General features: G+C 43.5%; 1 protein-coding gene across 5 annotated transcripts in view; it reads right to left on the reverse strand.

The window, feature by feature from the left end:
* Positions 1–15,690, reverse strand: part of LOC138526331 (interleukin-1 receptor-like 1) — a 524,029-nt gene that overhangs the window by 97,346 nt on the left and 410,993 nt on the right. For all 5 annotated transcript variants that reach the window (XM_069636939.1, XM_069636936.1, XM_069636938.1 and 2 more), the window contains one exon: positions 9,236–9,379. In XM_069636939.1, coding sequence (XP_069493040.1) covers positions 9,236–9,379 — 144 coding nt within the window. The remainder of the gene's footprint in view (positions 1–9,235; positions 9,380–15,690) is intronic.

Here is a 15,690-nt window from a genome sequence, read left to right on the forward strand (position 1 = left end):
AACTCTGTCTGTTCAGGGTGAAACAGCAGAGAGGCACATCATAGAAAAGATCCCCTCTTTTGAGGAAGCCTGAATCTTAGATTTCAGGGGTGTCGGGATACCAGAGCCTGTCTCGTGAATCTGTAGAAACTGCCGTCTCCAAGGTCGCCTAACTACAGGCAGTGATCGATTTACAGAGCGGTGAGTAACACTAGTCCAAAAACAACTACACGTCCATCCGAAGAAAAAGAGACAAATGTCTCTTCTCAAAAAACAACTGCAGGCCCATCAAAGGATACAGAGACACAATTCTCTGATCCATTTAAATTCAGCAATACAACTGGAGTAAATTGCTATGCAAATGTAGTAATCAATCTACTCTTCAAAACGCCACCAATTGTTCACAACATTAACTTAAACTGCTCAGACCAGTTGTGTTTTCAAAAGCTTGTCCTTCATAGAAATGCCACTAATTATCCTGACAGCAATTACAGTATCTCAGGTGTAAGGCAAGAATTAGACTGCTGCACAGTGTCGGTAAAATTCACCATAAACACACACAGGAACATCTATAAGAATTCCTAATGTACTACAAGTACTAGAAACCAAAACATCCCTCTTAATGAAATCTTCCAGATTCCATACACGGGAAAACCTACATGAACTCTCTGCAACCATGTTTTCCAAGAGCACATCACTAATGAACAATTTATGTATCTATACATACCAAATTGTGAATCCATTCCATTTCACCAGCTTTTGCAGAATGCAAATCATGGCATATTTTACACTTTTTGCAATTCAGACAATCGTTGCAGCATACAAATACGCCTTGAAACACTTGTGCATAGGCACGTTATAAATGCCATATCATATCATATCAATAATCTCATGTGATACTAATGCTTCTAAGGTATAATACAAATGGTACCAAAAAGAACTGTAAGCTTACTAGCTTTACACACGGCCAAGTATCCCTTTGCAAGAAAACCTTTATAACAGTCGGCATAATCCACCATACTGGTGCCACAACCACATTAGGCCACTGTACTGCACATGTCAAAAAAAGAAGTGGTTAGTTTGAATGTAACAACACTTAATCCAAAACATAGGTTACCAGCAAATCTAACAAATGCCTACTTAATATACCTTCAACCCAAAAGTGCTCACAAAAGTAAAGTACAATGAACAGTTAGAATACTCCAACGGATATCTAACTACATCCATAATACTAAATACTAAAAAATCCATACAGCAACGGGTATCTAACTACATTAAAAATATCCTTCATTGTAATACACTTCAAATATGCCACCACAGTTACTGTTACCGCAATACGTCTTCTAAAATCCAATATAACTAGAATACGCCAACATTACCACCACATCTAACAAATCTTTACTAAATATTACTTCAATCCAAATGTACTCACTAAAGTATAGCACAATAAACAGTTAGAATACACCAACGAGCATCTATCTACTTTAAACATACCCTTAATTACAACACACTTCAAACAAATATCATATTGCACTTACACTCATATAATATATCCATGCTACCACATACAAGTATTCTGTGACATGTATGTTATTTAAAGCTGCGTAAATGTCAAAAACTGTATGTAATTACAGAATGTTTTTTTTATCCACTATGGATTTCTTTCCCAACGACCCAATTATTGTTTCATGTCAATACAACAACAGTGTACCACATGCATGGTACATAGAATGTCAATAAAGTAAATTTGTATGTACAATTGTATACAATTGAAGGTTTAAAACTATCTGGTTTAACAAATTATATTCACAGAAAAAGAACCAGAAACTCCAGCTTTATTACCGTATGCAACTATGTTACCATACCCAGTATCATCCTATGTTTTTCTTCACAAAGAAACAAATACAGATTCCATAAGCACTATCCTCAATTCTACTAAGATCATAAATACCATATGCACTTAAATTATATACTTCCACCACATTACAAATACTGTATGTTCGCCCTACAATACCTTTAATTACTATACACATAGTACTATAGTGTGTGGCCAGTGGCCAGATTCTACAACAAATACATACAATACAGCTTCAAATAACTTGACTCGCCCAGAACTCCCCCCAAATTCAAGTGGCGTCCATGGACACGAATGTTGACCGCAAAACTCGGCGGCACCTGCACAGCTTTTGTTTATCTGTAAAAACAGCTATACATCAACTTAATTCCACTAACCCCTCCCTTTCCAGGCCCTCCTTCGGCCGCAAAATAAGCCCAAATGTATTTTCCAGACTTTTTTGTCACTGTGCTGTCCACGGACAACAACGGTGGTCAGCAGATCCAACTGTTTCAAAAATGATGACACACCTTACATTTTTGAACATCCAATAAGCATGCATATTTGATGTCCACAGACACCAAGCCACCCCCTGATTGGTCCTGGGGCATCCACGGTCTCCGAATCAGGAAATTAGTCAGCGGACCGTGCCCAAATATCACTTCTTTTTTTTACCTACTATTTGGGCATTTTGTTTTAAACTACTGGATGGATTTACACCAAATTTGCAAAAGCACACCCAAAAAGTGCTTTTTCTATGAGTTGAGCAGCTTAACCATAACTACACGGCTGCTACCGCAAGCCGTGTAATTATGCTTTGCACAACCACAGGTTGTGACATATAGACATAGGTATACATAGACCCAGCAGACCCAGTATGCGTCAAAACAACTTTTCATTTACATTTCATGCTAATTTACATTTCATATGACTTTACACTTCTTATGGGTTTCCTTTAGGTGGTTCCACAGCATTTGTCATTTTTTAAATGCAGAGCTTTGTAAGCTCATAAGGCTTTATGTGGGTTACACCACTACCTTAACTTCCACAATTGGCCACCAAAACCACAGAAACAGACAGCTGCACTGCTTTCCAGCTTCCCAGCTTCAGCATTTCATCTTATATTTGATTACCCAACATCTTCAGTGACAATGTTGATGTCGCTTCATTAATGGCTCTTCGCTAACTGCACCTGGTCTGCAGATGAAGCACGAGAACACAAGGACTGCTGTCGTTAGCCACACATTCCCATAGGACTGAGTGTTGACTCGCTGTAGTCAGAAACTGATCTAGATGTCTGACTGTGGGATTCCCAACACTCAACTCACTTTCGGTAAGACACCGAGTATTATCAAAGCAGTGTTCAATCTTCCACTTTCACCCATTAATTAACATTGAAGTCTATACAGAACCTTGACGACAGCACAGCATCAAGATCAGTACCCCCTCAGACAATTAAAAAATTGTCTGTCTCTCCCACACATTTCCTCTTAGTCCTAACCATGTGATGGGGTACGTGCCCTGCCCTGCAGTGCCCCAAGGCACTTTATCTGAAACTAAGGGCGTTGCTCATGGCCTTGGCCTTATTGAGGTAACTCAGCTGAGTTTTGACTGTAAGGTTTACCATGGCCGAAATAATAAAATAACATTCCCTTCATTGACTTGAGCATTCCTAAATCCAAACTAATCACCTTAATGGCACCTACATTCTTAAATATTTTTACAAGTTATATATTTTTAAATATACATCTACGTAGATATTGAGTCATTCTATATTCATGTCTATGTGTCACCCTCCAAGAGCTAAGCTTAATTGGTACGCCACAGTTTTTTTTAAAAGAAATGTATTGTGTGAATTTGTTTATACAACAAACTTTACAGACACTTATTTGCATTCCAAATTGTACACCACAATTAAGGAAGCTAAGAGATAGCATATTTGCCTAGATTTTGGGGGGAAACTTCAGAATTCTAGACAAAGGATTTAGGGATTTCTCCTAACAGGAATACAACCAATATACTGCTTCACTTTTCAAAGGTGAATCACGACAGTGCGTTATGTTAAGCAGCAAGCATAGAACAAAATCAAGGGATTCATTGCAGATGTCTCTGGTGCGCTGTTCCGGTGACAGACTACTAGTCTTATCTGCTGGTATGGTCTCCATTCGCAAAGAAATACGTTTCCCAAGCACAACCAAATCCCTATTATAGGCGCAAGCACCTTACAGAGCAGTGACCTATCCCACCACTCAGTTATTGCACCCATGTTAACACTATAGCTTGTGTCGCACTGTTAGTGCCTGGCAACTGCATTGCATTGGAAGGACACCAGAACGCCCCAAAGCCTGTGATACAGTATTAACCACCAAACCTTGTATGGGTTGTTTTTGACCAAGTTCAAAATCGTTATGTAGTATAAATGTGCACTTAACATACTCCCTCCAGTCCTTTTACTCAAGCAACAAAACTAGCGAAAAATATTATTTGCTCCATGTATTGCACAAATTATTGAAGCAGTTATTGTGAAGAAGTTAATGATAACGCCACCCAAAACTTCACAACATCACTACATGTCTGAAGATGAAGTAGTAGTAATAGTAGGAGTTTATCATTCATATAGCACCTTTATCCAATAAGTATAGCCTCAACGCTCTTGTGGGAGAATGCCTCCGGGGACCGGAGTACACGTATGTGGAGTGTTGGACAGAGTAAAATGTGGGTGCACATTTGGCCAAGATAGGTGTTTGATGGGCTGGCCGTGCTCTATTAAGTAACCCAAGATAGTCAGGCATGTGGATGGGTGCTGAGGGCGGTCAGGAGATTTAAAGTGTGCAAGAGAAATTCGCTGTGACCAGCCTGACGGAAATATGTCTTAGGTCGAAGCTGCATCCTAGTGCCATAGATTAATTATGTGTTCAGCTAGATCGAATTTTATCGTAGGTCATAGCTGCAGTCTGATGGCTGTTGTGCTTTGAGTATTAGAGTGGGGTATGGATGTCGGTGCATGTGTGTTGGGTGCCATGCCTGTGGTTTGTGTCCATCTAGTGGTCTTAGACTACGATCCTTGATGTTTTGCTCGGCACTTTGCTTCGGGGTTGCTGGGCGAAATCAAGTCGTCCTTACTGTTCTGAGCGCAGTACTTTAATTTGTATTTGTAAATGCTCTGGAAGTGAACAAAAGTGTGACAGAGGCACATGGTGCCTGGAAGGGAGAAAGAGGGGGAGGGAAGACATTTCAGGTTGCCACGGGGAATAACCAGGTTTTGAGGGCCTTTCTGAAGGTAGTCTTCATTGCGGAAGATGTTTAATGGAACGGAGTTCCAGATTCTGGGGGAATGGATGGGAAAGGCGGATCCTCCCACTCTGCTCGAATCGTAAGGGGTATCACGAGGAGCACTGCAGAACCAAATCTAAAGTTTCTGGTGGGTTGGTAGAATGTGAGCTTGTTCTGGAGGAATTCTGGTCCAGTATTATGGATGGCCTGGTGTGTGATGCACATGGCCGTAAAATAAGCCCTTTGGCTGATAGGAAGCCAATGTAGTACTCTAAGGGCTGGGGTGATATGTTTCCTGGGTGAGAGGGCAGGGAACAGTCTGGCTGAGGTGTTTTGGATTTGTTGGTGTTTCCTGAGCTGTAATGCTGGGGCACCTATATAGAGGAAGTTGGCATAGTCTAAGCAGTAGAGGGTGATGGCAAGGACTGCAGAGACTCAGTGTGGGTAGGAGAAGATTCGCCTGAGGATGCACAGGTGGAAGTGGCAGGTTGTGGTCATGGCGTTGATGTGCTGAGAGAGTGATAAGTCTGAGTCAAGCGTGCATCCTAGATTCTTTACAGAGGTGAATGCTGCAGTTGGGTCTCTTAGGGAGTGTGGCCAGGGGGTTGGTTGGGGGGACGAGAGATGTTTTACCACACATTAGGATTTCCGTTGTGCCAGGGTTGAGGAGTAGGTGGTTGGTTGTCATCCAGAGGTCAATTTCAGCGAGACAGGAGGCGAGATCGGGCGGGTGTAGGCCATAGATTTGGGGATCTTAAAAATGGTCTGGGTGTCATCTGCGTAGAATGGCAGGTAAAGTTATAGGAGCAGATGGGACTAAGGTAGAGATTGAAGAAGAGACGGTACACAGAGGATCCCTGTAGAACCCCTTTGGTGACAGGGCGGGAGGGAGAGGAAAAAGGGGGAATGAGCATGATTTGCGAGTGGTTGGAAAGGAAGGAGTTGATCCATCTTTGAATGGAGTTTCTGATGCCTAGGGAGTCTGTGTGTATGGCATGGTCAATGGTGTCAAAGGCAGCAGATAGGTCAGGAAGGATGAGTACAGCACAGCCTTACGAGTCTGCTGTTCTTTTTAAGTCACCCCAAATGGACACTAGAGAGGATTCTGTTCCTTGAAGCGGTCTTAATCCATATTGGGTGGGGTCAAGAAGACAGTTATATTTTGTGAAGAGGCAGAGCAGCTTGTAAGCTATGCGGACAAAGGGTTTGGCAATGAAACTGGTGTTTCATAAGTGCTGTTAGTTGTGGGGAAGTAGGTGTTAGAGATAAGTAGAGAGAGGGGGCTTTATGCAGGAGGCTTTGAAGGCCTCCAGGAACAAACCAGAAGAGAATGGTTGATTTTTGACTTTGCAACGCTGCTTGCACAGGTGGCAGTTACGATGTTCTTAAGGAGTGATGGAGGAACGGGATCTCCGGGGGAGCTGTAGGTGTGGCTTTGTGCTAGTTTCACACATTCTGGGTGGGAAATAGCACTGAAAGAGGAGAGGACTGGCCAAGCGGTCTGAGGAGGGGTGGGGCTTGGAAGAGGCAGAGAAGATTGGGGGATGGACATGGCTAGTTTCAAGATGATGGAACAGTGTCTATCAATAGCGATGTTGTGAAAGTGGTCAGACAGTGCATCGCAGAGTGATTGGGAATGATTGGAGGGGGGGAGTTTGGCTTATTGAATTATGTTATAATCATGTGGAGTTTCCTGCTAAGGTTATGGGAGTTGGAGATTCGGTTTCCATAGAAGTTTTTTTGGCTTTTCTAATTTCAGTCCAGTATGTCCTTGTTAGTCTTGCATATGAGATTTTGTTTTGAAGTGTGGGGTTGATCCTCCAAGTCCTCTTCATGTGGTGCTTGAGGGTATTGAGGGATTTGAGGAAGGATGTGTACAACCTGGAATTGGGGCTTGGTTTCTGAGCGGTGGATCTCATTGGTGTGAGTGGGATGAGGGTGCTAGACAGATACTGATTGAACAAGTCAATGGAGAGATGTCCTTCATGGAGTGAGAGTGCCAGGGGTGAGTATAAATTGGAATTTGCCAGATCACGATTTACAATGACTTTATTCCAGAGTGGGACAGGGGAGTGAGGGGCCGAAGGGGAGTAGCTGGAGAGGTGGGGAGCTGGGGGAAGGGGTCAGGAGGGAGAAGAAGATAGTGGAGTCATCGGTCCAGATCAGAGGGCATTGAGGCAGGATTGAGATTAGTTCAGTTGAGCTGAATAAAGAGTTAATGGTGTGTCTTGCTATGTGAGTGGGGAGAGATATCATTTGGATAAAGTTAAGGGCTTCCGTGTTGCCAGTGTGAGAATGGGTTATACGGTTGGAGGGAGCATCAAACCAGATGTTGAAGTCTCCTAATATGGTGAGGTATGGATGTCGCATTAGGATGACTGATAGGGAGTCACTGAGGGAGTCTGCAAAGTTCCTATTGTACCGGGGAGGCCTTTGCAGGAGTAGGAAACTGTGGGTGAAGGAGGGGGGGAGTTGTATCTTTACTGGGAATGATGCACATTCGGTGTTGCAGGATAGTTTCTCAATGAGTAGGACTGAAAGGTGAAGTTTGTGGAAGATGGCTACCCCTTCAGCTCTGCTGGATCTATTGTGCATGATCAGGGAGTAGCCGGGCAGGAAAGCCTTGTGTACAATGGGTTCGTAGTCGTCCCTGTGATGAAGAGGATGTCTGGGTTTTCATTAGAGCTAAAGTCAAATGTGTTGTATTTTGTTTTTGTAGACAGGTCTAGCATTGATGAGTATGCAGGACAGCCTGTGAGATTTCTACAGAAGCATTGGTGTAGGTTGTGGCAGAGTGGGCTGATGGGAAAGGAGGTCTATCATGGTGATGGTAGAGAGATGTGCTAAAGTAGGGCTGGGGGACAGTGGGTGAAGGGAAGCTGATGGGGAAGGAGAGAGAAAGAGGAGAAGAATAGGAGGGCACAAGAAGGGTTTCTAAGGGGTGAAGGATGTTTTGGATGCTGGTAGGATTTCCGAGTTCTGGAGGGGTTGAAAATACCTTGGACAGGGTTGGGAGTAGGAGGAGATTGCTGGGTGGAATAAAGGGTCTGGGGTGCACTGTGGGATCTAGGACAGCGCTGAGGAGAGGAAGGAGGGTGCAAAGTCGTCTGGTGGATGGGATCAGTGCATTTTGGAGGTTTGTCACGGGGACATAGGTGTGTGAGTGAGTGTGGGGGAACTGTTTAAAGAGGTAAGTTGGCCAGGGCGGCCCACGCTGCATTAAGGGAAGGGAAGTGTGAGTTGGGGAAGATGGGACGCAGTTGATCGGATGAAGGGGAAGAGAGGGGGGCAGCAGAGGGTGGCAGGTGCGGGGTTTAGTGTGTAGGTGTAATAGGGGTGGAGAGGGCAGGGGTGGTGAGAAGAGAGATTGGAGGGTGGCAGATGGAGCTGATGTTTTTGATTGTAAAACACCAGCATGCAGCTCTATTCTTGGATGTGTGAGTTATGCATGGTGGGTGGAGGGGATTGGGAGGGATAGGAGGAGGGTGAGTGTAGAAGGGAGGAAGATCATTGAGTAGGATGTGGTGGAAGGGGAGATGGGAGTGCGTGTTTGAGGGGAAAAGAGGGGTCTAGGGACAGCGGAGAGGTGGATTGTGTGGCAGGGAAAGGCATTCGCTAGGCTTCTGTAATGCCATTGGGCAGATCTAATCTGGGCAGTGTTAGCCATGAGGGAAAGGGTGTAGTCTGAAGGGTAGGAAGGGGAGTAGATGAAGCTGTGGTTGAAGGAACAATGCTATGAGTTCAGGTCAGATGTGATACTCAATGCCGGTGTAAGTGACAAAGGATCCTGAGGAAGCTGAATTTAAGGGTGGGTGGTGCCTGAGTAGGGCTCTTGGTTAAAAAACGAACAGTGCCTGAAAAGTTGTCTAGATGCAAAACATGATCAGTGCCTGAAAGGTTGTCTAGTTTCAAAACATAGCAGAGCCTGAAAGTTGTCTAGTTTTAAAACATGAACAGTGTCTGAAAAGAAGTCTAGATGCAAAACAATCATCTGATAACAACGCAGTTACATTTTGAGTCTAGAAAGTGGCCGGAGTTAATTCATGAATGGCCCTCAGGACGCAAATGTCACATCTTTTGCATTCCAGGGAGAAAGCTAAGGACTTGGACGTGCATGTCCTAAGTCCTCAGAAGCAAGTTGTTACTCACCGTCAGTTGATCTTATTGGTTGGAACACATCCCTGTACAGGAGAACAGCATCCACTCTAAAGAACTTGCACACGACAAGTATCAGGATGACCATGTTGACAAGAATAAAAAAGCTTGTGCAGAGATATGTCCGGATGTCGGTAGCTGAAGGGATAAAGGTTAAAAAAGACATGTGATTGTGGTAAGGGTAAAGCAACCTTATGACATTGAGAATAATGTTTCAACCTTTTGTGCTTTCTTCCTGGCACATTTTCATTGAGCCCAAATATTGCACTGCTTGCGTGCAGCCTTTCCTGTAAGCAGTCCACTCCATGCAGTAATGATTCATTGGATATGGGTTCCATTGAGCCTGTTCTTCAATTATTCCACACGCACAAATGCACAATTCCCTGCTGTGATGTCACTGCAGTGAAACAGGAAAGTCATAATTCATTGCGGTTACTCACCTACACACAAACTGCCGCTGATCTCCCCGGTACAAACGCTCGGCAGATCCCTATTCACGGGGCTCTATCCGAGGCATTATGGGAGGTCATAGACTGCCTGCTTCTGCCCGCACACAGGCCCTGCTAAAACAGGAAATGATGGCCCTTTAGAGGAAAGGAACCTACTTTTCCTCTGAGATTTACCTCATGCAACTTAAAATTGCACATAGGTGACTATCAACCAGGGGAAAATATTGCACCTCAGGAGAGCCACATCATAGATAGCACAATAGTAGCTCTCGCTGTCTTTCAGACGTGATTCTGAACCCCTCCGTGGAATATTCCGCTGTAGTTGATATTCACCCATGTGCAATTCTGTATTTTTTGGGAATGGATGTAAATATAAAATAGAATTCTGGCTGAACCTGGGTTTCCATATTATAATTACACCTCTTCACAAATTGAATCGTAAATGCTGCCTGAGCTGTCTGCTGTGCATGACATATGACATTTACATGATTCCACTTGGTGTCCACCTGGCTTTTACGGGTGCAAAAGCCAGATACTATTTGAGCGGTTAATAAACATCTCTGCCCACATAAAAATGAAATACAGGATGAGATAAACGCAGTTGTCACCAGAAGCCCATGGGGGAACTGGTATAGCTCTTTAATATCCTCTCCCCTGCTCCATGTGACACAACCATGAGCATCTCTGCCCACACTGAAAGGTCTTCATGGTAGAGATGCTTGACTTAGTCTCTACCAGTAAATAGCAACCCATGCAGGGATCAAAACGACCGCCAGAGTGTTCTGACCAAGGCCTCTTCGTTCTGTGCTTCTGTTGTCACAATGATTATAGCCTAAGTAGAGGAAGGTCACAGCACTAATGAACTCCTGTCCTTACCCTTATCACAGTCCTACCATAAGTGAGATGATCCTCCTGAAGGTGACAAACCCGCAATACGTGGAGTCATAGTTAAAGAATGTGACTCCAGAAATGTATTAAAAGGCAGAACATCTTTCCTGCACATCCTGCACAGAAGTAGACCTTGTGCTGGATTTGCTCTAGTTAAAGTAATGTACATTTCTTCTTACTTTATTGCTGCTCATGCATACTTAGTGGTTGTGTATCAGGTGCGAGGAGCTATGCGTTTGCACATGCTGTTGCAGGTCTGGCAGGGACTCATTTTGATTACCACTAGTCCAATGCTACACTAAGCGGTGGCTTGCTGTTTCTATGTCATATTTCCGCTTTTTAAAGACAGAACCCAAAAAATATCGGTTTTTTTGGGCCATTTTTGTGTTGGTTTTAAAATACATAAATAGTACATACTGCCCCACTCTTTCCCTACACCCACCCTCTCCTGCTGTTTTTCTTGTTAATCATGGGGGCTTAATCCCTGAATCCTCCATTTATTCACCCACCACCCCTTTTCTGCCTCAACACACGCATCCTCCCCACACATACGCACACAGACACATCCACGCACACACGTACATATAAGAAGTCACCTCTCATTCCTGAGACAAATCCACTGGGACACACAGAGCCTGTCAGCCCCTGCGTGCCCTCCGTGTGGCAGGGGCATGACAGTACGATTTAGAAAGACTGCTCTGTACGGTCACAGAGCGGTCTTTCTAAATCGATCTTTTTTTGGTTTGTTTTTTTTAGAAAAAGGTCCTTTGATCTAATACCGGTTTTCTTGCCTGCTTTGGCAGTGATGTTACAGCCGGGCCATTTTAGGATCATTTTGCTACATACTTGCAGGCAGGTGACAATCCATGTTCGGAAGGCACCTATAAAGGGCTAATGGATCTAGAGCAGGGCAGATCATCTGCAAGGATGCAACTTCCGAAAAGCCTGTGTGGCCAGCGATCCACAGATGTTGCTGGCATGTTACTGACTATGTCCTGTCCAAAGAAGCTTTTTGAAAGCTGTGTCCTGGTAGGTGACTGATTCAAAAACCAGCATTTTAGGGGCACTCTCTGACAAATAACTAACGATATTCTTGCCCTACAGGCCTTTCAGAAGCAACAGCTTAACATGAAACTGGCCCGGCCCCTGCTCCACTGTCTCCTGCAGATATTAGGGGACATGGGTCTGAATCTGCCAAAACATAACCAAACTGGACTTTTAAATGTGTAACCAACGTGTAACTGGCCCGGCCCCTAACCTACATACCCATCATAGGTGAGCCTATCATGTAGTAGACTATATGGTGAGACAGGTGACTGACGCTGACCCAGTCCTACAAACCTTTCACAAGCATGAACCTGACGATTACTATTACCCTATCTACGCCCTAACCTCCGATAGGGCAGCTCAACAGTACCTCGATTTGCATTAATTGTGTTCCCCTCTCTACCCGCATATGCCTGTAAGCATGAAAGTTAGGGAGAATTCTCAGAAATGTGCTAATTCCCTTCTACCTTAGTGACCCCCAGCTTTTGCTGAACTTAAGGACTTTTAATTTCTAACCTGGAGAGAGTGAGACCTTTTTCACACTTTCTCATGTATTTTTCTGTGATTTCGACTCTGTGTTTCTTTTGACTTCGGAGTCTGACAAACTCCGAAGGTATCATCTTTACAGCCTTTGAAACCCATTTGACATACTGGTTGCAGGAGATTTAGCGAACTCCTGGCCTGAACCATAGTCAGAATTGCCAAATCTACAGTGTGAGTTCACAGGCATTTCTGTTCTTCTCTCATCTGATACAAAGAACTTCTGTATTTTAGCATATGTGTCGATGAAGTAATAATCGTTTCTTGCACACCAATATGCACATCACTTGTGTCAATGGAGCAATAATTGACGCCTATATGTAACCCTGCACACAATGTAAAGTTTTTTATTGAAAAAAGCTTTATTTTCTTTATTGATGTCACAGCAAGTTGCTATTCTTCATTTGTTTGTTCAGATATTTATTATGTCACACATGTTTACCATATATTATATAATATTACATCTTCAAGAAAGTAAATATTTGTTTTTCTGACATTTAATATACAGATACAGTGAATGGTTATTTCCTCCAGATTCATTCCTTGGATCTCTAATTTATGAGACTATACTTTAAACTTGTGGACGGACCTAAAACTCTGTACCTGTCCCCCTCATTATCTTGTTTTGCTTGAAATATTGTTAGTAAGGGTACAAATACTTGTTTATATCATCTTTGCATTGTGACACACAGCACCTTCAGTGCACTCACACAGGGAAATCTCTCAGAGTTCCCAAAAGTTTAAATACCTTCTCTTGGTGAAACTACTGTTTCCAAGAGCAGTGAAGTGACATTTACTTTACTTACATGTTGTAACTTTCTAGACCAGCACACACTATCTCACAATAGGGTGCTGGAGGGCTCACTTAGTATCCCCTTTCTCTAGTTTCTCATGTAACATGTTTATGTTACCCTTTCCACAATTAATGGCTGGTGGCAGTGGTTTATTTTTTACTACCTTTGTATGTTTATACCACAGGCTGCATTCACAGCTGCAGTAAGGCACCCATGGGTGCCCATTTTGTCAAAATGGGCCCAGTCTTGTTTTTTCACCATTTCTCATTGAAAAATTCCTTCTTGAGATTTAGCCTGTGCATCAAACCAGGTTTGGTCCCTTTGTCCATTATGTCTTTGGCGAGATTCACGAGGGAATCCCACCTCTGGCTCCAGTATGTCTGGCAGGAGCAGGAAGTGAGGGAGGTGCCCGAAACTCCCTGTGCTTAATCCCCTTGGTTACAGGAATGCACCCAAAGGTGATTGGCTGGCTGGCTGTTCAGCAAGGACAGCCACCCTGCAGTGTGATTGGCAGCTAGGCTGGAATGAATGGGAGAAACCTGCATAAAAGCCAAGTCTTTTTGACTTGGAAGACAGAGTCGACCACTGGACGAAGGAATCTGAATAAGAACTTGGAAGAGATGCTTCCTGCAACTCCTGGACTGTTGGTTTGCCCGGTGAAGCCCTGCTGCTGTGCTGAAGCTCTGAATTTGCCTCGACTAAAGAATCCTTGCAAGGACGACTTCGCCCCTTGAGTGGGTGGGACCAATCAACCCCAAAGTGAACTTGTCTGGACATCCTCTCAGAGCTGGCTGTACTTCCACTGCTGCTGCTGGAACCAAAGTGCCAGGGAGAGGAACACCTGATTGAGTGCATGGCTTTTAAGTCAGACCCGAGCTCCAGGAAGATCATCCGGACTTCCCTGAGGCAGGACTGGCCAAGCCTGAGCCACCTTAAAAGAGCGTGGGACCCCAGATGTGAAGAAAGTCTGAAGTTGTATCAGAGAACCGCAGTTTTGCTATCTGCTGTAGACACGAGGAGCTGAAACAGCGAAGTGCCGCTGAATTGAAGTTTGACCTTTGCTGCAGCTGAGCTTCGCATTATGTTGCAGGAGTCCACAGAAATCCTCCCTCCCCATGACTGAGGCCCAGGCACAGCTGGATCTGTAGAGCCAGACAGGAACAGAAGCCAGCTGCAACCATTTCTTCTAACCAAAGGTACTGTAAACCTAAGAGGATTTACCACTTGTTGTGTAGCCTTACTGGTTCTCAGTTGAGTCTTGTCTCGGTTGCTTTTGCAGAGTTGCTTGCAGATTTACCCCTCACAAGCCTCCCAGCTTGTGGCCCTTACAGTGAATCTAATTTCAACAAACCTTTCTAAAAACATTTTGCAAGACTTTTACTTACCTGCAAAGAAGATCTTCAGCTACCCTAGACTTAGTTCAACTAACTTTGACTGTCCTGGCTTCCTGATAGAATCTTCTACCTCTGACTTTGTGCTTTTGACTTTCCCAAAAGGAAAGGGTAATATACTTTGCATTGGAAAGCTTAAAAAGTACTTTCCTGTTTATGAATGATTTGTTAACCTTTGCTTCATTCCTCTATTTTTATCTTTTGCATCCCAACTCAGTATTGCTCTAAATGTACCAGTGATAAATCAATGTCCACAGTGTCCTAGCTATTTAAGTCACCTGAGGGTGTAGGAAGTGTCTATGTGCCATCCCCAATGGGTATCATCTGATTTAGAGAAACAGAGTGTATTTTGAAGCATATGATAATTGTTACATATTTTGCTCCCTTCTGAAGAAGGAATATAACTGACTGTTAAATACATTAATAATTGTTTAATCAAGAAACCTCGAGTGTAAGTGTTTATTTGAATAACTGTCACTGTGAAACTCTGTGATACAACATTACTGCTCACATTGACCCCTCTGTAGATAAACCTGGCTGCTCAGCCACACTACCAACCTGAGTAGTACAGAATTATACCAAAGGTTGGGTTCCTATTTCCAGGAGGTCAAGGTTGTTGCAGTCTTCCCAAGGATACTGCACACAAGCTTGCCTAACAATGCTTTAGAAAGCTTCCATGATGCAGTCAAAAACGTGTAGAATTCATATATTCTGGACCTCATTACGAGTTAGGAGGAAATTCAGCAGTACAACTGCCCAAAAGTTGCCCTGAGTAATTACTGTTACCGCCACTTGGTCAGGTGGAATTTCCGCCTTATTACAAGTGGTAGTGGCAGTGAAATTCCCCATTTGTTTTGAGTCCATTGGACCCAATGGTGCCTTTTTTTGTGAAATTCAATTCCACCAATTCTGCCGATTTGTAAGTGCTGAGTGGGAAGATTTACCTCCAGGGTCTTGCTGGAGGCCAATCCTCTACTCAAAACTGAACCTCATAATTTGACATGGTGGTAAAATTGCTGGTAACTTAGGTATTGCCAATTTTACCACTTACTGCCTAACTCGTAATGAGGCTGTCTGTCTTTTATGTGGCTTTTCACCGGAGCTCTTTAGTCTGAATATAAAGCAAGCTTCAATGTGATTGTTGAGCCGCTCTACAAATCATAGACACAGTCTGACATTGTAAAAGCTAAAAAATTCAAAATGCAACGTCTATACTGGTTTGTGCATTCAAAATCTTCAAATAAAAACTCACCTGACAAAGTGATCATATAGATTTTCCTGAAAGACTTTTTATGGTGTGAACTTAATTCAGATCAGCGCTTTTTATATCAAACTTGGCT

This window comes from Ambystoma mexicanum, chromosome 7p (genome assembly GCF_040938575.1).
Source record: "Ambystoma mexicanum isolate Mex_15411 chromosome 7p, UKY_AmexF1_1, whole genome shotgun sequence".
NCBI lineage: Eukaryota > Metazoa > Chordata > Amphibia > Caudata > Ambystomatidae > Ambystoma > Ambystoma mexicanum.